Source organism: Lepidothrix coronata, unplaced genomic scaffold (assembly GCF_001604755.1).
Source record: "Lepidothrix coronata isolate B3197 unplaced genomic scaffold, Lepidothrix_coronata-1.0 Scaffold116, whole genome shotgun sequence".
Classification (NCBI taxonomy): domain Eukaryota; kingdom Metazoa; phylum Chordata; class Aves; order Passeriformes; family Pipridae; genus Lepidothrix; species Lepidothrix coronata.
In genome coordinates this window covers 1,957,931-1,983,262 of record NW_016690296.1, presented here as the reverse complement: position 1 = coordinate 1,983,262, position 25,332 = coordinate 1,957,931, and the positions used below count along the sequence as shown (strand labels likewise).

General features: G+C 40.6%; 2 protein-coding genes and 1 long non-coding RNA gene across 14 annotated transcripts in view; 2 read left to right on the top strand and 1 right to left on the bottom strand.

Moving 5' to 3' along the window:
- Positions 1-13,652, top strand: part of PDE5A (phosphodiesterase 5A) — a 50,253-nt gene extending 36,601 nt beyond the window's left edge. For all 5 annotated transcript variants that reach the window (XM_017825091.1, XM_017825090.1, XM_017825093.1 and 2 more), the window contains exons 14-21: positions 1,001-1,095; positions 3,551-3,638; positions 4,754-4,854; positions 4,938-5,015; positions 5,571-5,634; positions 5,810-5,884; positions 6,364-6,447; positions 8,271-13,652. In XM_017825091.1, the coding sequence (XP_017680580.1) occupies positions 1,001-1,095; positions 3,551-3,638; positions 4,754-4,854; positions 4,938-5,015; positions 5,571-5,634; positions 5,810-5,884; positions 6,364-6,447; positions 8,271-8,408 (723 nt within the window). In that variant the 3' untranslated portion in view covers positions 8,409-13,652. The remainder of the gene's footprint in view (positions 1-1,000; positions 1,096-3,550; positions 3,639-4,753; positions 4,855-4,937; positions 5,016-5,570; positions 5,635-5,809; positions 5,885-6,363; positions 6,448-8,270) is intronic.
- LOC108502295 overlaps positions 1-22,919 on the bottom strand; it is a 122,971-nt gene extending 100,052 nt beyond the window's left edge. For 5 of the 6 annotated variants that reach the window (XR_001876430.1, XR_001876433.1, XR_001876435.1 and 2 more), the window contains exons 1-3: positions 22,682-22,919; positions 15,995-16,073; positions 8,064-8,180 (exon numbers count right to left, since the gene is read on the bottom strand). This is a non-coding gene — a long non-coding RNA (uncharacterized LOC108502295). The remainder of the gene's footprint in view (positions 1-8,063; positions 8,181-15,994; positions 16,074-22,681) is intronic. The other variant, XR_001876431.1, reaches the window with a different exon arrangement.
- FABP2 (fatty acid binding protein 2) lies at positions 18,647-22,002 on the top strand. 3 transcript variants are annotated; one of them, XM_017825098.1, is made up of 5 exons: positions 18,647-18,683; positions 19,324-19,457; positions 20,144-20,316; positions 20,881-20,988; positions 21,535-22,002. In XM_017825098.1, the coding sequence occupies exons 2-5, from the start codon at positions 19,391-19,393 to the stop codon at positions 21,583-21,585; spliced, it is 399 nt and encodes a 132-aa protein (XP_017680587.1). In that variant the 5' UTR covers positions 18,647-18,683; positions 19,324-19,390; the 3' UTR covers positions 21,586-22,002. The 3 variants fall into 3 exon arrangements, with proteins under 3 accessions (XP_017680587.1, XP_017680588.1, XP_017680589.1); XM_017825099.1 differs by lacking the exons at positions 18,647-18,683; positions 19,324-19,457 and adding an exon at positions 19,561-19,632; XM_017825100.1 differs by lacking the exons at positions 18,647-18,683; positions 19,324-19,457 and adding an exon at positions 19,676-19,874.
- Positions 22,920-25,332: the final 2,413 nt, after the last annotated feature.

Sequence of the window (25,332 nt, the reverse complement as noted above, 5' to 3'; positions counted from 1 at the left end):
CTTACACTACAGGCAAGTCAAAAAGGTGGGGGAGAAAAGCCTGACCCTATTTCTGGATGTTTCCATAAAATATTCAACAGGAAAAATATTTTTAAGTTCAAAGCTGAGTACAGCTTTAGAGAGTCAACAGAAGATACAAATACAGAAATAAAGATTTAAATGTTCATTTCAATGCTTCTGAACAAATTTTCAACCTTCCACTTAAAAGACACATAATAATTGAAAAAAACAACCTAATCATTCTGATTAGGGCTGGATTGAAGGACTAGATGATCCCTACTGAAGGGCTAGAATCCCTACTGATTCAGGATTCATCCAAAGTATGTTTTCAGGTTTCAGTTTTACATTCTTGAAGGAAACAGAATGTTTCTGTTCATTCAGAATTAAGGTGTTTCTTCAGTTTGATTACAGGCAGTTGTTATTAATCGCTTTATACTACCTTCCAGTAAACAGTTCTGAGAGCATAAATAAATCCTATTTTTAGGTCAAAACCCAATACCGACAAGGAAGAGGCATTTCTTTCCCCTACAAACTTTGTTTCCCTAATAAAAAAGACAAAAGCTGCTGGAAGAGACAAAGGCAAGGGCATTCCTCTTCCTTCTGTGCTGGAATGGACAGGGTAGTTTTGCTCTGCGTGCAGCCGAGCAATCTCTGATGATCCGGATAGTTTGCTTGCTATTTTTGGAATCCTGTCAGTCTCCACTCCAATTTCCATAAATTGTTTATTCCTAACTACCCTGGATTCACTCCACGCTGATTCTCATGTCCTAGATTCCGGAGTCTGAACGGCATTGAACATAAAACCTCTCAAAGTTTCCTAGTTCGAGGGGGAGAGCAAGCACTGGGGGACACATCTTCCTAGGAGAAACATAAAATCAGGCCTTTCCGAACTGCCTTCTGACCAGACTAAGGACAGGTTTCATTAGCTAGAAAGTAGATATAAAACCCACTGTGCAACATAAACCCCTAGCTCACTTCTTGCCTCGCTCTTTCCACCCAGAGCAAACTGACTGACCTAGAAACACTGGCTTTGCTGATCGCCACTCTGAGCCACGATTTGGATCACAGGGGAGTGAACAACTCTTACATACAAAGGTAAGCAAGGCTGAGACAAGTGAAATAAAAACAAGCGGGTGACAAAATCACAGATAAATTATGGACAACCGGACGGATTTGATGCCGTGGGCCAGCACAGCGCTGAGATCTGCAGCCATCGGACACAAAGGTGTCTCCCGACCATTTCGGACTTGGATTGTTTTACTCGTGGTTCAGCCATGTCCTTTGAGAATTCCAAGCTGATTTGGATAAGATGCATAGTTAAAATCACATTAAAAATGTATGACTGTTTTGCACTGAGCTTGGGTTGTCTGAGAGAGTGGTTTTGAAGCGCCCTTCGGAAGAAGTGGTCTGCTGTTCTCACAGTGTGTGAAGGAAGATACTAAGGGAGGAAAAGGTTGTTTGAGGCAGAGAATACTGAAAGGCAGAAAATCAGTAAGCTGAAGCAGAATTCCTGCCTTTCACATATACATTCAGAATAACACTGACTGATGTAAAGAGAAAAAAAACCAAACAAACTCCAAAACTCCACAAAACTGAAAGAGTAACTTTTTTTCTAGTTCTCTAATAGGGGATCCCAGCAGTAACTGTAGCCTTGCAGTGATTGGAACGAGTTAGCTATTTTTTGCTTTATTTATTTAAAAATAAATTTCCTGGAAGACATCTGGAGATGCGTCATCTCCTCTCAAAAATGTCCTGGGAAAGTGTCATAGACAGCAAAATCTAACATTTGCACATGCTGTAAAGCAGAGATGATTACAGCTTAATAATTCTTTTTCAATAGAAATTTCCATGATTTTTTTTTTTAAGTCTCTCATTCAAATCTAAATGAAAAGGTTTTTATTTCCAGGAATGGATTCTCTTTGTTTCTTCCTTTGAAGCAGGGAGAGTGGATGCTTAGTGTATGATTTCCTTAAGCAGCAGGGTTTCAAAAATTAAAATTGTCCTGGTGGTGGAAATTACAGGAAAGGGGCTGCTTAGAAGCCCTTTGGTAGATACGCTGGGGGGTTCTTTTCTCTTTCCTCCAATCCTACATGTAAAGTAGGAAGCCTGGATAAAGTAAAGTATGGAAGCTGGATAACCAAACACGCGTGTTTCAGAGAGCAGTGGTGTCCTTTGTCTGTAAGTACTGAGCAAGCTCTAGTTTGGTGCAGTACTTGGGAAGATAACCTAAGATATTTCTCACATATTTCTCTCTGCAGTCAGGATGAACTTTAGGAGGCACAGTACACATCCCACTTAACTCAATGGGAATTTCACCCAGCATGTGTTGGCACCATCCTACAGTTTGTTTCCTTACAGAAACACGCAAACAGATTTGCTCTGTACTCCTCTTGTGGTGGTCTCAGAGGAGGTGCTGGGCAGCCAGCCCATAATCCTCAAGGGCTTGCATCCTTTAATCTCCCTTTCCGCATTTTTGTTTGTCTTTCCATCTTTCTCTCCACATTTTTGTGCTTCTTAAATCCCCAGAGTCTCCTCTTATGACTTTTATTTGAGTCTCTGTGCACTCACTCACAGAGGGACCCAATCCTGCAGCCACTAGTTCATGTGAATGATCCTTAACCGTACAGAAAGTCACATGGAACTATATGCTAAAAAAGAATTTCTTACATGATTCAACACTTGTAGGTCAGATTATAAATAGAGTAATTGATTCATGATCAGCAGCAAAACAGACTTCCAAAAGAACGCAGATTTAGTTGAAGAGATGGTATGAGCAGTGTGGGACCAGGGGCTGAAAATGAAGATACAGCAGCAAAAACTAAGACCTGGGTTATGCAACAGGGAGAAATTAGAAATCCTTGAGAGAGGAGGAGTTTCTGTGCTTCGTCTAAAGCTACTCAAACTGCAAATTCTATTTTCTAGACTAAGATATTTTTAAATTCTACATCTACACAGCAGGTTTAATGCTGTTTTTTCACTGCCTGTAGTACAACCAACACCTTGTTTCCTTTTGGATTTTACCCTGGGCAAAGGGTAGGTAAGATGTTGCAGTAGTTTGGTCAGGAAGATAGTGGTGATGAAACACCAGTAGTTACTAACACTAGGAAATTACTTGATCAACGTTTTGGGCCCCTGCACTGCAGTACACTGAGGTCAGCAGGAATCTTTCCATTGGTATCAGTGGGTTTCCTATTAAATTTGCATTATTATTTACAAGCCCAGCAGTTGAGCTGACTAAATATGCCAGACAGGTGTTTAGGATGTTAGAGAAACCAAAACTGTCACTTAAACTTTGCTTGTGAATGAACTCTTCTCGTTACCTTTGCTTTTCATACAAGAACTGTTTATAAAACCTTGTATTACGTTCTCCCTCCCTGCGTGCAGCTGATCTCAACAGGTACAGAAGGCAGAAAACTAGAGCTGTCAGTGCTCTGACAAAGTAACAGCACTGTCTTTTTATCCACGCTCCTGTGAAGAGGACATTAAAAGGGAAGTTATTTCTGGATGTTTAATTTGATTTCTCCATCTAATGGGTCTTTTTACTCCTCAGAAGCGAACATCCGCTGGCCCAGCTGTACTGCCACTCAATCATGGAGCATCATCATTTTGATCAATGCCTTATGATCCTGAATAGCCCAGTGAGTGCCACATTCTTCTGTATGCTGAAGGAAACTGTTCTACTTTCTATTTTTAGCTTCTGGATAGAATCCCACCCTTATACATTCTCAAGTGCTCTTTATTCCTTTTTGGGTAAAGAAAGCAAATGCAGCAGCTTCGAAATCCCAGTTCCACTGCTGAGCGCCACCAAACCTTTCCAAGTGTTGCCTGATAAGGGAAGCCTTGCTAATATCCTTTCGGGTACCTGCTTCCTTGGACCAAGGGAAACAAAAGGCTTTGTTGCCATTTCATGACCTCTTACGAACCACCAAACAAACCCAAGTCCTTGCTCTCATTCCAAAAAACATTCCAGCCTACACATACACAAAGCAGCCCTGATGAGACCAAACCAAACACTGCTAATGTTGACATTCCAAAGTGAAGCCAAACCTAAGTTAAGTAAATATGCAAATAAAATTACATTCTTCTTGTTTCATGGTATTAAACTAATTCTGAAGCCCAGTTATTCAGTGTGCACAATCATTTCAAAGCACTGCTCCTTTCACACCACAGGTATAGTACTTCTGGCATCCTTTGTATTGTAATGATTGCTTCCTATTCAGATGGGCAAATATGGGAAAAAAGGGGAGGCAAGTTGCCATTTCACCAGCTTTGGTTTAACAGGAGGCTGCTGAGCTTTTATTTCTGTCTAACAGCTTGTTATTTATGCTGCTTCAAAAAAAAAACAAAAGAAAAATATTTTTATTTACTAGAGGTGCATAGACAGGTACTGGGATCTGTCACAGTTCCTCTGCTTCGGGGAGGGGGAGGAAGAGGAAAGAAAAATGCTTTGGTGGAGCTCGTGGCAAATTTAATTTTGATGAATGAAATGGACTTGAGAGCTTGGATGTTGCTCTGTTTACAGTTTCATTTTTAATAGTCAATCTTGATGCTGTTGCTGTGCAGCTTTCTGCCATTACTCAAGAAGACTGGAATTTTTATTTTTAAATTGGGGAATCTGCAAAAGGAAGCAGGGTAAAAGAATGACATCAGCTAGCAACTCAAAATGATTTAGTAGCTTAAGAGACATTTTAGCAAACTGGTGTACTGCTGCCCATTTTGCTGATAACCCTGCTTTTTGGCTTTTTTTCTGAAGGGAAATCAGATTCTCAGCAACCTTTCCATTGAAGAATACAAGGCTACACTGAAAATGATAAAACAAGCCATTCTTGCCACAGACCTAGCACTGTACATAAAGTAAGTCAGAGGAAAGTTTGGCTGGATGTTTGGATCTTTGGATCATGTCATCACGCTGCAAAATCTTTTAACTTCTTTTAAAGGAGGAGAGGAGAATTTTTCGAACTTCTAAGGAAGAAGCAGTTTAATTGGGAAGACCCCACACAGAAGGAGCTATTTTTGTAAGTAAAAGCAGAATGATTAAGAAGTCAGCTGATACTATTAGGTACCCATTTCCCATGCCATGTTACTGTGAGCAGGTCTGTGCACTCTGGGCCTGTACAACTGGCACTGTCATATAGGCACTGCACAACTCCCTGGGCCTGAACTGCTAAGTCTGCAACCTCTGGAATAAACTTTACTAAGTATCATATGAAGTTACGTGAGCATTTTTGTTCTTCCTAAAGAGTGTAGGGTCCCTGTCTAGGAACCATGCTGTTTTGCTCTTGATACTTTATGCTTAAATAGTGAATTTCTGAAACCTGTAACTGAAGAATCAGGACAGGCAGTTTGGTTTGACGCTGATTCCTTACTGGCAATGAAGAAAAAAGAAGACTAAGAATCGAGACATCTACCACAGCATCAGGCCTGGGCTACATTTATAACTCTGCTTTAATTTCAGTTGCTTTTCTGACTTGGATCTTCCCTGAAATTGTGTTTTACTGATCACTTGCCTTGGTGTCTCCATGCATTTCACCATACAGTAGCTCATACATTTCTCTCTGTTTGTTCTACAGAGCCATGCTGATGACTGCTTGTGATTTATCAGCCATAACCAAACCATGGCCAGTCCAGCAACGGGTATGTGCTTCATTTTTAAGATTTACTAAATACAAACTGCGTAACAGCTTCTGCTTCCTCCATCCAACCCTTACTGCAAAGGCAGTGGTGGAATGCAGAGCTGGAGTCTCATTGGGGGGGGTCCCCAATTTGATATATCCACATTAGAGCTCTCAATGTGTGAAATCTCTTACAGATTGCTGAGCTTGTAGCTACTGAGTTCTTTGATCAAGGAGATAAAGAGCGGAAGGAACTCAACATAGAACCAACAGTAAGTGGCAGAATCACCTCTTGCAGAATGGCTTCTGGAAATAGCACTTCAAAATCCACAGTTTCTCCCACTGACCAGAATATAGGATAAATTCTTTCCCTGTCTTCTTTTCTGTGGTTCTCAGACACCAGCAGTGTGTTCTGAACCAGAACAACAGACTATTGTTTCTTTCAAATCAGTATTACTAAATTGTCTAGGAAATACATTCCTGAATTGGTACCTATTTGCAGCCTATCCAAACCCAGTAAGTTTGCCTGTGTTTCTAGTTATTTGGGCTCTGTTAATCCAAAGCAAATCTCCTAAGGGAAGTCATGCAGTCAAATTACCTGCATTGTAACACTTCTACTGATACCCCACTGGGCTGAGCTTGCTGTGCTGTTTAAGGTGCTGCTTTTTAATTGCAGCCTGTCTCCTTGGTTTTGGTTGGGTTTTTTATTTAATGCATTTAAACACAGAGCTTGTTTACTTCTTACCTACAGGATCTAATGAACAGAGAGAAGAAAAACAAAATTCCCAGCATGCAGGTTGGATTCATAGATGCTGTTTGTTTGCAGCTGTATGAGGTACGGTGCCTAAGAAAGAACTGCAAATACCTAAAACCAGAACTGCTCACTAGTAGACACAGATTTAAAATTAGAATAACAATCAAATAAAAAACTAGGCACTGAGGTAAAAATATTTTATTATTTATTACATATTGTTCATTATTCAGTTGAAGAAATTATTATTTTAGTATTTATAATTAGTGGTATATTTGTCTGATTAATGTAATTTGTTATCATTTTATTAAACCTAGTGGTAATTGCTGTGCTCTGTGCAACTGGTGTTATATCCCTGGGTTATATTCTGGATTCCAGCAGCTCCAGTGAGCTGCTGTGATCATCAGGGAAACTCACAAAACTAATGGTATCCAGGTAGTGCATTGATAGAAATGTTGTTTAAGAGTTTTAAGCAATTCAGAATTCTTCATACAAAAGGTGATATGCTATGTTTGTTAAACTTACCCAAGTTTAACTTTTCCCATCCCATTTTTTTTCTTTCATCTCACACAAAAGCAGTGCATGAGAGAATTCATTGAAATGGTTTTTTGTCCTGGTCACAAACTGTGTGAAAAGCTGCTTGGTCAAATACAGCGTGAAACACAGCATAATGATTTTTGATTTATTTTTTAAAACAGTAAAGCCTTAGAGTGAAAGTCTGTTCATTGGGACTGTAGAAAGCATTTTACAGGGACTGAGGTGAAGAACACATAGCCTAACTCGTAACAATCTTCCAGTGGGAGCAAGAAGGTGACTACTTGCATTTTTCTCTCTTAAACAATAAAATTTTCTAAAAAGAATCCACATCCACTAATTGGAAGGAAACAAGGATAGGGGAAGGAGTGGGAGCTACCACCTACTGTCCCTGAAAGTCAGATGTTTTTGTGCTGTAGAAATTGTTTGTCAGGAAAATAAGGCAGCCTTTGCCGGGGAGCCTGAGGTGGAGGTAGGTGGAGGTGGCAAAGGTACAGACTGTACAAACAGAAAACTCCTTGAACAGAACACCTGAGCAGGTTTGAAGGCCCACAGTTCCTGAACTTCTACAGTTTTTCTTATTAGGAGAGAGTTTTACCTTTTTTTTTTTTTTTTCCTGGTCTTTTCAATTATGATTCAGCTTTCAGTGTCTCACTTTTATTTGTCACCTTGTTTTAAAGCCTCCCCTGAGCTGGAACAGCATAGAGCAGGCTGACAGTGTCTGGGACTTTATCTAGGCTCGTGTCCTAAGCTGACAGAGAAGTGAGAGTGACTTACCTGCAGGGGCAGAGAGCACTGAAGAGGATGGGGAGCCTTTGAGGTAGTGACAAACCCAAAAGACTATGCTAAATCCAAGGAAAGGGCTGTGGTTTGAGTTTATTTTTACTGGAGTACAAGTAAGGGGTATTACTTGCTTACACAGATTTTGGGTTTTTTTTAAGGAGTAATAAATGATAAAACATACACAAAACTTCAGTGTTACTTTTAAGATGAACAAGCACAGGGTTCACGCTCCAGTGTTCTAACGCAATAAAAGCAAACAATTAACAGGTTTGCAGTGGCAGCCTTTTCACTGCTTTCGTAGCTTTCATCCAGTCAGAAGGAATTTGACACACAGTGCAAACAGAAATGAGTTCTCAATCCAGCACTGCAAGAATGTGACTTACCGTGTTATTCAGAGTAGGTCAGATCCCAGTGAACTGAAGCTTTGTGGCGTGTGTTAGCTGAGTAACCAGTGCAGTTCAACTGAATGATCTACAAGTCGATCCTCGGAGTTCAGAAATCTGAAAAAATACGAGAAATGTGTTTCGTTCTCTTCATTTTCAATTAAAAATTAAATGCAATCTGTTTTACGTGTTCTTAATCTATTTCAGGCCCTAACACATGTGTCAGAGGCCTGCTCCCCTTTACTGGATGGCTGTAAAAAGAACAGGCAGAAATGGCAAGCCTTAGCTGAACAGCAAGAGAAGAACCTGATTAATGGAGAGAGCAACCAAGGCAAACGGAACTGAGATGCCGATTTAACAACCACAAGCTTAAGTTCACATAGAAGACATAGTAATAGGGGAGTACTGCATTTTGCTGAACACTGTATGAATCTGGCTTATGTTTTGCCACTGCTGTATTATCTTTCCACGTTCCAAGATATAGCATGACCGTGTGTATGCCAAGAGATAGTATGTGTCTTTCATTACATCTGATTGAGATGGAAAAAGACCTGCAAGGGTGGTTTTTGCCCCCCTGCTCCAGCAGAAGGTACTAGTGCAGTGACTCGACTGTGCCCGAGAGCCCCTGACTTTCCAGATGTATATAGTTGTTTGGTGATCATGTTGTGGCCAGTATCTTACAGACTACTGCATTTCGCACCTTTTTCTTTTCCCTCTCCCAGTCTTGCTGTGTGATGTTATAAAAGTCATGAGCAGTCTCGCCTGTTCTCTTCCCAGAGGCTCAGAGGGAAGACTGGGACTCGCTCTGGGGAGCCTAATCCAGCATATACTATGCTGACCTCCTTCAGAAGACAGAACTGGGCTCTGAGGTGAAAAGCCTCAGAATTTATGCACCCAGTAGTTCAATTTTGGTGTTTTTTTTTTCATATCAAATGGATGTCTGAGCAAATGTCTTATTATATTTGAAGAAATTTTTAAGACCCTTGTGAAATACTAGGCAATGAGGGTCTTAGGAGTTTTGTGGTGGAAGTGTCACAATTATCCATGAATAATGGAAACTGCTCGAAGACTGCTGAAATGTCCCAGCATAACTGACAGGCTGCCATGGAAGGATGATGGAAGGATGGCTCCCATAGAAAGCTGCCAGAAGCACAGAGAGAAATGGAAACTGAAGAGGATCATTTTCATCTGCTGGTTTTAACTTCGTTTGGAAGTTGATTTTAACATCATCCAACCGACAGAGGGGATCACGGGCAGAAGAGAACGTGACTGCAAGAGCAAGAGGTGACAATCTGAGACAGAAAGATGCAGGAATGGCACAATCCTGGTGACTATCCATGACTGATTCTTTAGGCCAGTGTTGCTATGAAATGGCTATGACCACTTGGAAGGAAGTTTTATGTTAACATCTCTTAAAAATCATTTTTAGCATTAGTTAACAACGATTAATCACAGCGTCTTAAAAAAATTAGAAAAAAAAAGAGTACCAAAAGCAAAAATAGCCAAGAATGCTACAGGGATTTGCCATTTGTATATGAGGCATTAATGTTCTGAAAAGTAAGAAATCAATTAACTTGCACTAGCAAAAACCCCAACATTGGTATTTTATTTAAAAGAAGATGATTAATAAAAATGGTTGTGAATTGGGGACCAATTAAAGAAAATATGCACACGAGAGAGATCCCAAAAGAGTAAAACAAAGAGAGTACTATTCCTCGTGTAGACAGGATCAGGAGATGAATGTCAGCAGTCTAAAATGGATCAGCAGTACCTGTAACTTTGGCTGCACAGACACACACAGAATGGTGTGGGGTTTTAATGTGTAATAATGATTCTCTGGTTAAAATCAGCAATTGTGTTGGGCAAAAGTAACACACTTAGGATTGTACTTTGAAGTATGGGCATTTATTTCTATCACAATCATCCAGAACATTCTAGTTGGAAACTGCAATGAATTATCAACCCCTCCCCTTGTAAGAGCTGGTCAGAAAGAAGTGAAAATCCCCCCTTTTTATCAATTTCTTCATTTAGATAATTTATACCAGAAGCTAAGAAAATATAAAGCAAATGTTTCAAAATGTCTGAGGATACTGAGTTTCGTAGTTAATTTTTTTTTTAACGTAGAATAAGGTATTCTGACATTCAGCAGCACTTCTGCCAACCTAAATTATTTGTCACTGATTAAATCCCATCTCAGACTTCTCTAAAGAGCACCGATAATGTATTATTGCAGCTGAATTTGAAAACATTTTTCTAGAAAAGTATTTCTCCTGATTTCCTTCACACAGATTTAAAAAAAAAAAAAAAAAAAATATGATTTCAATAATAATTCAGAATTCCAGGACCACTGTTATGCAGTGCTCCATATGTGTATTTATATGCAAACGACAGCAGCCTGCCCACCCCAACAAAAGTTTTTAGGTACTTTTTGATGAATAGGAAACTTTGCTTCAGGATTTGCATAGTCCTTGTATAGTCTTCTCCTTGAGTGCTTGAGATACTGAAATATAATTATTACACTAACTGATGAGATACGTATTTAATATAAATATGAATAAATTATATGTATATAAAGGTGTATTCTTGCTATTATGGTTGAGACTGGTAATTCATGGTGACAACACAGCAGATAACTATGATAATATTACAGTGTAGTGACTGAGCATCTTTTACATTAATATCCCAGTATTTCTTTGCTATATTGTGTGTCCAGCAAAGCTTTATTATAACTAAATTTATAACTGCTACAGAAGAGTGATGGATTCATACCTTTGACTTGAAAAAAAGGGCATGACATTACATTTTTTAAAGGTTCACTTACAATGGACAGTTATAGAGTATGTGCATATATTTAATTACATATCTGTACACATTTATCCCACGGAATCTCTTCCACTACAGAGATTGGAACTTAGGTATAAATACAGTTCCTAGTAAATAAACCATTTATTTATCATAATACACCTGTATCTGTATGTATTTCTACAAAACCAAAGCCTTTAAACTACTGGTTTAAGAACCATAAAAGCATAGACTGCTGTAGTTCCTGAAATTTCAGAGCATGAGCAACGTTTTTAAATAGTGTTTAATTCTGCCTGAAGGCAAAGTCAGAGTGTGCTGGTTCTGTGTCAGCTTTGTGTGAAGCATTTGCAGAAACTGCTCATTCCTTTCATAATGGAGATGTGGGACAATATGGGGGGAAAAAAAAGCCAGCCTGTTTCCTGCTTGGAGTTCACTGCCTTTAAAATTCAACATTTTCAAACCCAGCTAGTGGATTACAGCCACAAGCTGCCCTTCATTTCATCATGAGTTGTGTTTCTAGTGATTTTAGTCAGGTCTCAAACATTTTCTCCCCAATTTGTACTGTCTAGCTAAAACAATCAGCGGGGATTACACAAGAAACCAGCTGAAGTGGAGTTTTTCCCTGGGTCAGTTCAGACTAAAGTTTATTAAAGCCATTGTCAAATTCGATATTTCAATCTTCAAGTACAGAATTTGTCCCACCAATGTCTCAATGAAGGCATCTAAGTTAGTATCCTACTTGATCTCAGATATGGACATATTTTCTTTTAGACTCACTCCACAGCACAGTTTAATGTTTAAAGTACACTTTTCTTTCTGGTTTTTTTTTTTCTCCTTCTCAAAAAAATTACTTGTCATATGTATAAACACACACAAAATTACTGATTAAACCTCCCTCTTCTAATTAAAAATAATAACTAGGTTCTTAAGCTGTAGGTAGAACTTCTTTTCCAATAAGTTAGTCCCACATCCAATATCAGCTGTAGAACATCTAGGTTTTCTATTATCTCACAAAATTAAAGAAAGGGGAGGAAAATAATGTGATGTTGAATTTGGAGATGGTGTTAATTGTTAATTAGCAGCTTAAAGTTAAGAGCAGATTACTCTCTTATCTTCAAGTGAGCTAGTGAGAAAAGTAAACAACCTATTCCACTGATGATCAGCTGATCTCTCCTTCCAAGAGAGGACTGAAGCCTGATTTTATGTACCACTCTCATTCGTGTAAAGATAAACTTTTCACCTCCAATCCAAAGCATTTTACTTGGCAGTGGCATGAACTGACAAAATCAGAACTCTGTCTAATTCATTTAGATGAATTAGATTTCTCAAAATCCCCAGGTAACTAATTTTCCAATGCATTGCACAGAAAACTTACGAAGAGTCAGACCTAGTCCCATAAAATTCGGGGATGTTGCCTGAGTTATCTGGTTGGTGTCCCTTGCAGTTCTCCATAGGAAGACAGCAGAGAGTTCTTATGGAAAAAAAGAAGCCTCACTGATATTAAATTCATACATTTTTTAAAGGTTTTATAAAGATCTGGTATTTCGGGCAAATATATATATTGGCTTTAGTTTGGAGTCTTGTCTCTGTGATGCTGTGGGTTTTTCTCTTCATGTCAAATCACTTTGATTCCACATTCCACAAGGTTTCAGCTTTATTTCACAGTTCCCTGCTGCACTTCTTCAGGGACTTGCACTAATTTGAAAGACAAACTTGAACATTGGAGCTTGAATAAAAGAATGAGTTCGGCCAGAGTATGGTAAATAATGAAAGCTGGACTTTTTAGTTTGGACTTTGACAGGAAGAAGAAACCTCTCAGAATCTGGCCTGGTGATTAGTGACACTTGTTAAATACAGCAAACAGTGCCAGCAGGATATTTTATCTTTGTCACTGCTAGATGGATGGAAGTTGCATGGGAAAGTTTATTTTCCACATAAAGACGTTTGTTTCCATAGAGAAACTCAGATCTAAGTACCACTGTTTGTAAATGTGTATTTATGTGACAATGCTGTAGAATAGCCAGTTTTCACTTATTTTCACAGCATGAGCTGGTCATGCCAGGGTCTAAAGCATGCTCTGATGCCTGTTTAAAGTCAGTCACACAGATTCCCACTTACCTCAGTGGGAGTTGGATTGAGCTGTATAGAAAGTGAAAGAATGGTCGAATCCACCTTTTTTACCTTCAAGGAGGGACCAAACTCTTACCTTGGCAACACCTGCCTCACCTGCTCTTTGCTGTGTTCAGCTCTTCCTGCTGATGCCTGAGGTACCTTACAGATGGAACTGAAGTTAGAATTTGAGCCCTCTCTGTATTCACATGGGGGACACCTGCATGTGTCTCTTAAAGAATGTAGTGTGAAATGCACTGTAAATAGTTTTAATATACATTCCTATTATGGTTTAATAAAAATCTTAGTCACAGTCACCAATCACTGAGTGTGTCCACTTGTATTCTTTTATCTTTGAAAAAAGTTTGAACAAATATATAGTTTCTGGGCACGGTATTTTTGTACTAGGTTGAGGGGTTTCTCTGTATATTATGTTTTGCCTGTAAGCAGTATTAAAGTCTTCTGAATGCTATGTGTTCTTTCTTGCTTCTGTCCTATGACTTAGAGTAAAGCTGGTTACATTACTTTAAAGAATCATTATCCCTACTTACTGTACAGCTGACAGAGAATACAGAGTCAGGATATTTTCTATGGTCAGACTGCTGCTTATTAGTTATCTCCTCATTCTTCTCTTTGTACTGTTTTCATGCTTTTTAAAATAAAAAGGATGATGTCAAATTTTACTGTTTGTTACTTAATATTATTGAGGTTGAATTTTCAACATCTCATTGTTCCCTGATTCAAATAATTGCTTCTTGTAAATGTATATTTTATAACAACTTTCCTAGGTCCCAGAAATCCTGAAGAGAAAAATGTCACTATTAATATCAAGATACTTTTAAGTAGCACTGAGATCAGCCAGTGGTAACATAGTTCTGGTTTAAAACCAGCAAAAAATAATTAACTGCTACTAACCACTAGAGAGCACTGGAGCTGCACTTACTGGGAGCTGTCAGAAACCAGTTTATTTATTAGATAAGCAGAACCAGCAAATGCAACAGTTACACAGATGTATCCTCATCCTCTGCCCTCCCAGCTATCAGTTCCTGGGATAGCATGGAAATACTCAACCCAGTGACTTCCAACAAAACTGTGACAAAATTATTTTTGACAGCAGAAGCCTCATCATGTGCAAACTGCTGATCCCAGAAGGAATTCTGGACCAGTGGGCTTCTTGGCAATTCCTGCTCTTTGCCTATTAGGTCCTGCACAGCAACACTTCTGGCTTAACTTTTTTTAGCTCTAGGCAAAACCAAGAAGTATGTCCATCCCTGACAAACAGCAGGCTCATTGAAAAACTTATGAAGGGCCAGATTTAGCTGAGCACAAAACACAAGCACTGTTTGCTCGAACCAACTGCAATTTATGAGTGCAACTGCACAACTGCCTATGTATATCTCCATACATCAGGCATCCATTTGCTGCTGGGATTGCAGCCTTTCCAGCCCCCTCCCAACCTAGTCGTGCTCCTGCTCAGTCCTTCTGGCCTGCTGAATGTTCGAATTCACCTCTGAGCAGTGGCACAGTTTTCAGCAGGAGTGAGTACTGCAATACATTTCTTACCCAGAATCTAACCTTGAACAAGGGCATTTTTAGTGAAGACGTGAAAGAATTTTACACTCAGTCTTTCACATCTTGCACAACAGTGATGCCTTTTTAAGAAATGTAAAAAGACAATGGCTCTTTCCTCCAGCCATATTTTTAGTAAGAGTGGTGACAGCTATTGCTGACACGCATTTCAGATTCCTATGAAATCCCACCCTTTACGATTTTTAGGAAATAATTTTTAGGCCAAAGCACTGCCCACCCAGTGCTTTGTAATGGCTGAAAATCTATACACGGGTTTCTTTTGTTTAACAGCACCAAAAAAAGTAAAGCCCATGGTTAAAACATACCACTAGTTTACATGATACATTCACATATAGGCATTCAGAATCCTTTCACTGTACTAGTTAATCAAGTCACTGGCAATTTATTTTATGGTATATACAGCTGCTTAATGGAAGGAAAGTACATTTTACAGATAAGTAGAGGGGGAATTTGATCAAGGTCACATAGAAAGTCCATTTCTGTGCTAGAAAGAGAACCAAGATATGAATGTCTGTTCTGCTCTTATGTGAGACACAAAGAAAAGAATGTTTTATCAGAAACCATCTTTTCCTTTTGCATATACAAATATTTAAATATCTGAGCCATATAGGGTTCTCTCTTGCTTTTATGCTGAGCTCAGAAGAACTCTGAAACTCACTGTTTTTTTCAGATAAGATCAGATTCAAGTCACTAATCCAAATAATCACAATAATCTCCGGTGGAGTTTGGAGCTATATCATAACCAAGAGCAAAAGTGTACAATAAGCAAAAAGCTATGTTGAAACGAGCTAAAAGTGCAGTTCAGATTTTGGAGAAACTGAAATGACTGATGCAGACTTCCAATACTGTACACAGTTAGTTCATTGGACGATAACTCACTCCCACCCTTTGATCACATTCCACATTCTGAACAAAAAGAAACTGGAGAATACAGGAAAAGAGTATTCAGGTATAGATTTCAATACCCTAGATAAGCCCGACACAAAGCCCTAAGGACAACTGGGATATCAGTCTCTATGTGGCAAGTGACAAATGGCACTAATACTCAGAGATTCATATAACCTTTCCTAGAGAAGCACACTTATTTTCATTGGCCATTGTTCACTGTCACCCTCTTTGCATTGAAACAAGACCAGACTCTACTATTTTAGGTAACCATAGGATTCATTTTAACACGCAGTAATTGGATGAAGTAAATACCAGGGTTGTTACTGCTTTAAGAAAATCCTAAATTTTGCTTCTAGATTTTTTTTAACCTGGAGCTTATTAGCTCATGCACTTCAGTTCTCTCAATAAGCAGCTCTCAAAACCATGCAGCACTTTACAGATCAGAGCCATTACACAGAAATGAAGAAGGGGTGCATGCAGTCACTTAAGAGTAAGTTTTAAGACTCAGCACTAACTAATCAGACAAATGGATCTGTACTCACTGGAAATTTCTAAGTAATCTTCCAATGTTGAATCCTCGTGTTGAACAGATTGCATGGTAGTAGCATCCATGAGATTCTCCTTGAGCCAAAACAAAACCAGAAATTTAGCAAAGAGGCAGCTGGAGTAGGACAATATCTATCCAAACCAATCCAATCCTGCTGCAGTACAACACTCAGCCACAATATGTACTTTGAAATGATGTATCCAAGAGATGGCATTAGTTAGGCTCCACCAAGCTCCCCGTTGCCAGGCCGCCCAGAGTTATGCTGAAGCTGCCTTTGCTGGCATGGAATTATCTGTTCACCATATTGATATAAAATGGAGTACTGTGGTTTTTAAAACGCTTAGTAAAACTTCACAATAAGGGAGCCAGGGGCACTTAAATGGTTTAAGTGCCCAGCCATCTTTGTAATCCATCCCAAGACATACTGAAGAATCATTCAGTAGAAAACACATAGAAGTACTGCCAAAGCAATCTGCATAGTTTTACCAGGGATTAATCTCTCTTTCATTACATAACACTGTATATATTAATATTTTCAGATGCATATTATGTTTAGGCTGGCATCAAGCCTTAATCACTCCATGGTAAAGCTGAGTTCTATTGTCCCAGCTAATTTCAGGCAGGAACAACTCCAGTGCAAACCACGAAACAACAAAGAGGATAGATAAGCATAACCCACTGCAAAAGCCTTTTTGTCACCCTGATCTTTGGAACCTCATTGTTAATTACCATCACAATACAGCTTGCTGTGATAGTCGCAGATCGGCACGATGAGATTGGCACGACCATTTAAGTTAATAATTTATTCCCATCCACATCACTTAAAGATCAAACTTCAAAGTTAATGTTTGCCCATTTTCAGTGTTCTGAAGCTGGCACGCTGCAGAAAGCCACAAAGCCAAGAATAGACCCTTAGCTTTCAAGACTTTCCTGGATCCAGTAATACTAAAAAATAAAGATTTCAAGACACCATCTAAGTAAAACTTGTAGTTCTGAAAAATCACACAAGGAAGAGGTAGAGAGAAGAAGGGAAAGAGTTGTGGAATATTCAGACTAAAAAAAAAAATCTATAGAAACACTTTAAAGGGAAAACCAGCTATTATAGGAACACAAAAGTACTCTGAGCGAAATATATATCATATGATTCCAGTACATGTAAAAAAAATTAAGTCAGATTTTGCATATTTTAGTGCATTAACAGTCCCAAGCAACTCATGTAAATTGTGAGAGATTAAAGACAGTCCCTTGTTGTAGCAGTGACATTCCACCAGACCTCAGAGAAAAACAGTTCTTTGTGCTGTCAGCACTACACCAACCATCAAACTCATAAATATTGACCACCTGTGGTTCTTACTTAACTGACAGATCTGTGGGGCTGATCTGAACAGGACCCGAGGGACTCATGCCCAGTGAAAAAAATGTCAAGGAAGGGGAAACTGGGACAGGAATGGAACAACAAGCTTAGATGGGAAATTCAGGACCCAGCTACTCGCTGCTCCCATGGTGAAAAGGTTTGGAGTTGGCCTGACTTCTGAGAGACACTAAAGAATCACAAGGGGGAGCACAACAAATTGTCAGATAACTGATTGGAAAAGCACATCTGAGAATCTTCCTGATAGTTGAAGACTTGCTCCACAACCACCTCCCTCCTTTTTAAGGTTCAGAAAAGCTGCTGGAGTAAGTTTGGTGTAGAAATTATACTTAACCTGCAGAATGTCACTACTCTGAGTTACCTTTTCAGAGGTTAAGCAGACAGGCTGGAATCAAATGTGGAAATTAATTGGTAGCATTAACCTTGTTTAAATATATAAACACTAACTTCAGATACCTTAGAATTTCTTAAATTAAATGAAAGAGCAGGTTCTCGGGGAGAATGCAGAACACACCTAAAAAAAGCTTTCTTGAAATGCTCAAAATAAAAGGTCACTTCCTAGTTGTTGGATTTTACAGATACAGATGCCTCAAATGATGTGAGTAATTCACATTATTTCAGGCCTCAGTTTTCTACTGGATACAGCAGAAGCTGCAGCACATCAGCATCGGAAAGAACCTCTGCAAAGACTAAAGAGAGTTACCAATTTTGTTATGTAACAATAAATTGGATGAACTATAACTAGGCACCAGGTGTTTTTGTTTATGTATAGATACTCAACAGATAACACAGACTGACAGTCATAACTACAAAGGTCAAGATACGAGCCAGTGCAACAAAAAGACAATTTAGCTCTAAGTAGAAACTCAGTTTGCCCATTTCCTGAGCTGGCTGAAGGGTAAGATGGACACCTGTGAATAGCTCAGGTCTGGGCATGGGCTATGACATTTTTTGAGACACAGAGTTATTCAGGTGATAGAAAACTGCAAGAAATCGTGGAAAGAAAGTAAATGTAAAAACCACATACTGAGACCTAACTGTTGTTGTTAAATGCACGCTGACCAATTGGGATTCACATTTACATTTTGAAGGTGACACAGAACAAAGCTGATGGCATCCCTGGGAACAGAATAACTATAACCCTGAACTGGGCAAAGGCAAAAGCTGGGGCAATAGTTTTGCTCAGTTTGAAGTGGCACCAATTAGAGGGGAAGGGGAGCGGGCGAAGAAGCAGCTAAGTCAGGAAAGACTCATGTTCTGCATTCTCCTTGAACAGGCAAAATTATGGAATCAGAGAAACCAACCACATCGGGTAAATTCACTCAGCTGCACCTCTTTTTCTGTTGTAGGAATGTGTCAGATACACACTGATGTGTTGCAGTGAAGAAAATTTGTAGAAGCTGCTCAGAATTTAAACTGCATGTTAAAGAGTGAGCCCGTGAATACAGAACATCATCCCAATTTTCATAGTTCAGCATTAGATAGGAAACAAGAGGACTGTTTTTTTGAAACAACTGCAGACATTCAGTGAATCATCTGCCCTTTGCTTATGATGTTGAGCAGAACAGACATCTACCAAATTATAATGGACAAAGTAGACATTTGTGTTTGGTTTGTTGGGTAAATAGTATTTTCTCCAGTTGCATAAAGGCTCTCACAAAAGCATGAAGATACAATAGAGATAGAAAATATCAAGAAATGCTCTTATTTTAATTACTGCTTTCACTAGATGTCTGATTTTTACTATGCATGGTGGATAGAATGAATGGATTAGCAATTTTTTATTAAGATGAGCAATAAAGATACTGCCATGATCTGGGGGCAATAAGAGAGAGATTCAGCAAGCAGTGTTGTCAGGACTGGAAATTTGATTAAACTAAAGTTCTCCTTGCAAAGATCAGTGCATCAGTTGAGCTTTACTCAGCCACATCATCCTGTAAATTGCTCTCCAGATAAGGCAGCACATAAATTCCCTTGGCAAAGACACATCACCTCAGAGCAGCTGCTACAGACACAGCCATGGCCTTCGACGGCACTTGGAAAATAGACAGAAATGAAAACTATGAGAAGTTCATGGAGGCGCTGGGTGAGTCTCGCTTTTCCAATGCCTTCTGCAGGAAAAATGCCACTCCAGCTGAATACAAACTCGAGCTGCCTCTGAACTACCTTTGGGACAGCCTGTCCTTTCACTATTTGCTCTGCCCTTGCACAGTGTACTGCATTGACTTTCAAAATATTTCATGGGGGGGGGAGGATAAAAGGTGCTGAGAAATGTTCTGATTATGTTATATTAATCTTGAGCACTTCAATTAATTCCAGCTTTATTTCAGCAGAAAAAAAAGAATCCCTAAGTCCACATTTGAGGAAAAGGCTCAGAGAATTTGCATTATAAACTATAAGGAGAATTCTATAGCAGGAATATTATTTTGATAACATTAAACTATTTGAAAAATTACCCAGGGAGGAAATCATCATTCTTCAATTTTATAGAAACACAACTCAAGTAATTCTAACATCCTGATACTTACTTTAAGTTTGCACAGACTGTGCATTATATGGATATAAACATAACCACCCGAGTTAGACAGTGGTTTGTATTATATGTGTACTGGTGAATATGGCCTCAATAAAAAGAGAAAAAGAACAAAAAATTGGGTCAGAATGCTGGAATAAACTCTCTTGGACCACGTGAAAGTCACTAAAAAGCGATAAATATGATCCTCAAGGGGTTTGGGTGTTTCTTTTCCGATGGATGTTAATTGATTTTGCCAGGTGTTAACATGATGAAGAGGAAGCTGGGCGCCCATGACAACCTGAAGATCACTATCCAGCAAGATGGGAACAAATTTACTGTCAAAGAAGCCAGTAACTTCCGTACCATAGAGCTGGAATTCACCCTGGGAGCCGATTTTGACTACAGCCTGGCTGATGGGACTGAAATGAAGGTAAGAGTCTTCCTATACAACTTTATATTTTTTATATGATAATACCTTCATGAATACAGTTTCAAGATAAATTACTTGTCTTCCTAGTGTTAAATTTAAATGTTACTTTGCAAGAGTGATTGTTCAGGAATGCTTGCAGCTTATATACAAAAGCACAAGGTAGTCTTAACTGGTAATGGTTCACCTATGGAACTCAGGGTTCCACAGAGAGCCCAAAAACGCGGAGCAAGTGGCAATTTTCATGCGATGAAATCCAGGTGATTGTAATTTTACTTATTCCAATGCTCAAGTCCACCACCTAGAGTACAGAGTGGGTATTTACAGGAAACTACCTTTGTTGATACAATTAATTAAAATAAGGTGTACTGGCCACTAAAAAGTATCTAGCTTGACTGTTATGCAATTAAATGAACTAATGGTTTTATTAAAATTTCATTTTTACAGCCTTTCTATAAAAACATTATTACACTGTTTTAGTTTTATCTTTGAAAGCATTCTGCAGCCTTTAAATCAAATCAGTGTCAGAACTGTTGCAAAATATTTGGGTTTTTTTTCCCATTATAGGGAAATTGGAACCTGGAAGGAAATAAACTTGTGGGCACATTTACCAGAAAAGACAATGGAAAAGTACTCAAAGCATACAGAGAAATTGTAGGTGATGAACTTGTTCAGGTGAGTTAAGCAGTTACTTACACAACTTTACAACAGAATGAAGTGAAAAAAATGTAAAAGCTGCTCTGAAAGTAGGAATATTTCATCAAAGCCAAATAACTTCATTTATCTTTATCTAAAATCCTCCAGTCACCTACCAAAATTTAACACTTTACAATAAAACTCACAACCTGTGATTTTTATGTTTCCTCCACATGCAAACTGCATCTTATCCATGCATTCTGAAGCCTGTATACAAGTTCTGTACAGGAGACAGACAGATAAGTAAATATACACTGTATAGATGTGTTGTGGCTAAAGGCCCTTTTCCAAGTGTCCTTTGGGTTTTTCCTGAGACCCCAAAAGCTGCCCCATGGTGGTTCAGACATTTGCACAGAGAATTTATGCCTGTTGACAACAGGCTGCTTTCCTTATGTTCCTCTCCCCAGAGCCTGCACAGCCACCCCTCACAGTTCATTCCTTTATTACTGACCCCTTCTCAACAGCATCTGTGAAAGGGAACTTTGCAATACCAGCCACTGATTTTTCTTCTTCATTTCTTAACAGACCTATATATATGAAGGAGTCGAATCCAAGAGAATCTTCAAAAGGGGCTGAGCACTTCACCCAGAACAGCACCAGAATGAAGGAGCAATGAAAGAAGACCATTTTCTACACATCCTCTGCTGGGTTTTTTTCTATTTTATCCCCTCGCAGCATCTCCTAAGCTGCAATTACCTAGCCCTGGTGAAAATGCAGGCTAGTTCCTTATGTTACTGTTTTGCCTTGAATAAAAAAAAAAAAATCCAATTACCATATGCTAAAATGTCTTTCCCAAGTCCTACCCGAGTGCCATAAGATAAAGGGCTGCAGAAACTATTTTGCATAAGCAAAACTTAAATATCTTTGCACAGGTTATCAAATGGCAAGTTAGTTTCCTTACTAACCTTCTTTAGTATTTATACTGAGAAACAGTTTCTCTGTGTATTGTATGTTGTGTAATAAGGATGGCAAAACCTAAAATAAACCTGACAACACCCAAGGCTCCAAGACTGTTCTATGTAAGTATAAACGTGGAGTAAAATATGATGTCTTCAGCATCTCACAGCTCCCTCTTCTGCCAAAAAGGCTCTCCTGATACAGGCAGTAAACCCACAAACCACAGCTCCTTTTGCTCTAGCGAGGTAACACAGAGGGGTACAAGGCTTAAAGGGGAAGTATTGTCATTGTTTCTCCCCAAAAACTCTAATATACTTCACCTAACACACATATGCTTAACCAAAATTTGCTATATGAAATCACATTCATCCTTATTTCTACTGACAGAACCTATTAAGGAAAATAACTATCCCGAAGTGCATGTTGAGAAGTGAGCTCTGTTCAGATACACCTGCACTGCATTCTTCAGCATGCATTGCCTTGTCTCTTAATATGAGGCTAAAAAGGGTTAATAGCTACAAAGAAGAAGTTTTTGTTTAGCATTTTCCTAGGTTTCTGGTCACTCTTCTGGACACGATGAAAATAATTGCCCTGCTTTCAATATGAAGGGAACTGGCTGGACTGAGGGCGGCACATCCTGACTGTGAGCGTGGCATCAGGTTGTGCTGCTCCATTTAATTTCTCCTGCAGCTGTGTGTTGCATAAACAAAGGACACAGAATACACCATCTACATGAACTTTTCCATGTTTGTTTCGTGTACAAACACCAACTAACCTTCAAGGAGAGGAGCGTATCTTAAAACAACTTCAGTTTTCCCAGACTTCTTCACAACAGGATTTCCCACATGATCTCTTGGTTTCTTTCAGGGCATCATCTGCTCACCAATAAACCGTACCATGATTAACTTGTGGATATTTACTCCCACCCAAGTCCGAGTACACCTGACAGAACAAGACCAACACGGTTCGACAGGACTGGCAACCCGCTCTTCCCCACACCCGGGCGTGGTCCCCTGAGGCGGGAAGGGCGGTGTCTGAGGAGGGAGGGGCGATCCCTGAGGCGGGAAGGGCGGTCCCTGAGGCGTGAGGGGCAGGGCGGTACCTCAGAAGATGAAGGGCGCGATTGGTGTGTGGGACGGGAGGGACAGGGCAGTGCCTGAGGCGGGAAGAGCCGTGCATGAGGCGGGAGAGGCGGGAAGGGCAGTGCTTGAGGCGGGAAGGTCCGTCCCTGAGGCGGGAGAGGCGGAAAGGGCAGTGCTTGAGGCGGGAAGGTCCGTCCCTGAGGCGGGAGAGGCGGGAAGGGGTGTGCCTGAGGCGGGAAGAGCCGTGCCTGAGGCGGGAAGGGCAGTGCCTGAGGCGGGAAGTGCGATCTCTGAGGCGGGAGAGGCGAGAAGGGGTGTGCCTGAGGCGCGAAGAGCGGGACCGTCCCTGAGGAAGGAGGGGTGGTGCCTGATGCGGTAGGGGCGGGGAGGACCCTGAGCAGATGAAGGGCGGGGCGGTACCTGAGGCGGTACCTGAGGCGGGAGGGGCAGTACGAGAGGCGGGAAGGGCGGTGCCTGAGATGGAAGGGCGGTGTTTGAGGCGGGATGGGCGGTACGTGAGGCGGGACGGGCGGTGTTTGAGGCGGGACGGGCAGTACGTGAGGCGGGACGGGCGGTGCCGCCCCTGATGTGGGAGGGGCCTGCACGTGACGCGGGAAGGGCGGTGCCGCCGCGCTGGGTCCGCGAGGCGTGGCCGCGGTACGTGCGCTCCGCTCTCATTGGCCCGGAACCCGGAAGAGCCGGTGGCGCCTGCGCGTTGGTGCCGCCGGGAGAGCCCTGAGGACATGGAGGCGGTGGCGCGGCGGCCGCAGGAGCGGCGGCAGGAGCGGAATGGGCGGCTGGAGCAGGGGAATGGCGGCCAGCCGCTGTCACGATCGCTGTCACTGTCGGGACAGTCCTACTGGCTGGACCTGTGGCTCTTCGTCCTCTTCGACCTGGCGCTCTTCGTGGTCATCTACTTGCTGCCCTGAGGGCGCGGGCCCAGGTGAGGGGGGGCCCCCGGGGGTGGCCGGGGGATAACAGGAGGCAGAGAAGGGAGCTCTGAGGGGCTGTGCCTGCGGAGGGAAGGCCCCTGGGAGCAGCCGCGGCGTTCCTGCCCCGGAAAGTCCCACAGAAGGCCTGGGAAGCACAAACGCTTCTCAGGAAGTGGCAAATGAATTCAAACCAAACGCACAAAAGCACTGCAAAAATAACCAGGCCTTTTCTGTTTCCCGCAGAGTCGCTGTGTCGCCGCGGGATGCACCTCGTAAACACGAACAGTGGAGGAGGAGGACCATTTGTGCGGGATAAGCAGCTGGGAACACGGCTCCACTTGCAGCTGGATGCAAGAGGCAGATATTTATAGTAATACCATAAAATAATCTCTGTCTGTGTCACAGTATTACCGCTACAGGTTTTTACCTGTGTCCTGTTTCTGTGCTCTAAACTGTGCCTTAAACGTTGTGTAAGATGGATGGACTGGGGTTGTGTAATCAGTGCCTGAAGGTTTGTGCAGCAGAAAGGGAAGAAAGCACTGCTTGAATAAAACCCACTGAAAGGACACTCTGCAGAGTGGCCGAGAATAAAACCCTGCTCTTGCCTAGACTCAAATTGTAACTCAGACCTGTTCCCACAACAGGTGAAGCTTAACCAGCTGTTTTACTTCCAAAAAGTTAAGTGCGAGGCTTCGGTGCTGTTTGGGTTTCTATTACACCTTTCTTTCTTCTCTACCTTCAGCAGTTACTGAGCCTCCTCAGGGTCAGTATTTATATATATATGTGTATATTTATAGTAAGCTTTGTATCCAGTCAGGTTTTGGAGAAGACAGTCTTCCAACTATGGATGAAGGGGGCTCAGTTTTCTTTAGTATTTTTCCCTTGAGAATGCCAGTTTCTAATTCTAAGAAGCACAGTTCATAGTTGGTTTGGTTTTTTTTTCAGGAATAAATATAATAACTAGATTGTAGAGACTTTGAAGTGTCAAGTGTTTTGGTGTTTCCTAACACATTAAGTGAAAATGGGCCTCTCTCCTGGGATCTGGGATGCAAAAGTGGGCACGTGCTCTTTCCCTTTATTTTTCCTTCATTGTTAAAGACAAATCTGCCAGTGAGAGGGGCTTGTTTTATGTGTCAGACCTATGCTGTAAGAATGGAGATGCCCTTCCCTGCTGACACTTATGATTTTGGCTGCTGCTACCTATGAAATCAGTCAGGGCTTTCAGAGATCTTGACTCAGGGTGCAGAAGAGCATTGAATTGTGATTCCATTCTCACAAGTAAAAAAAGTAGCGAAATTCTCTAAAAAACTGGAACCCTACTCTTTTTTCATTATTATTATTATTATATTTTATTTTTTTTCCCCTCTGGCATGATTTCACCAGGGAAATCTCAAGGGAACAACCTATTAAGC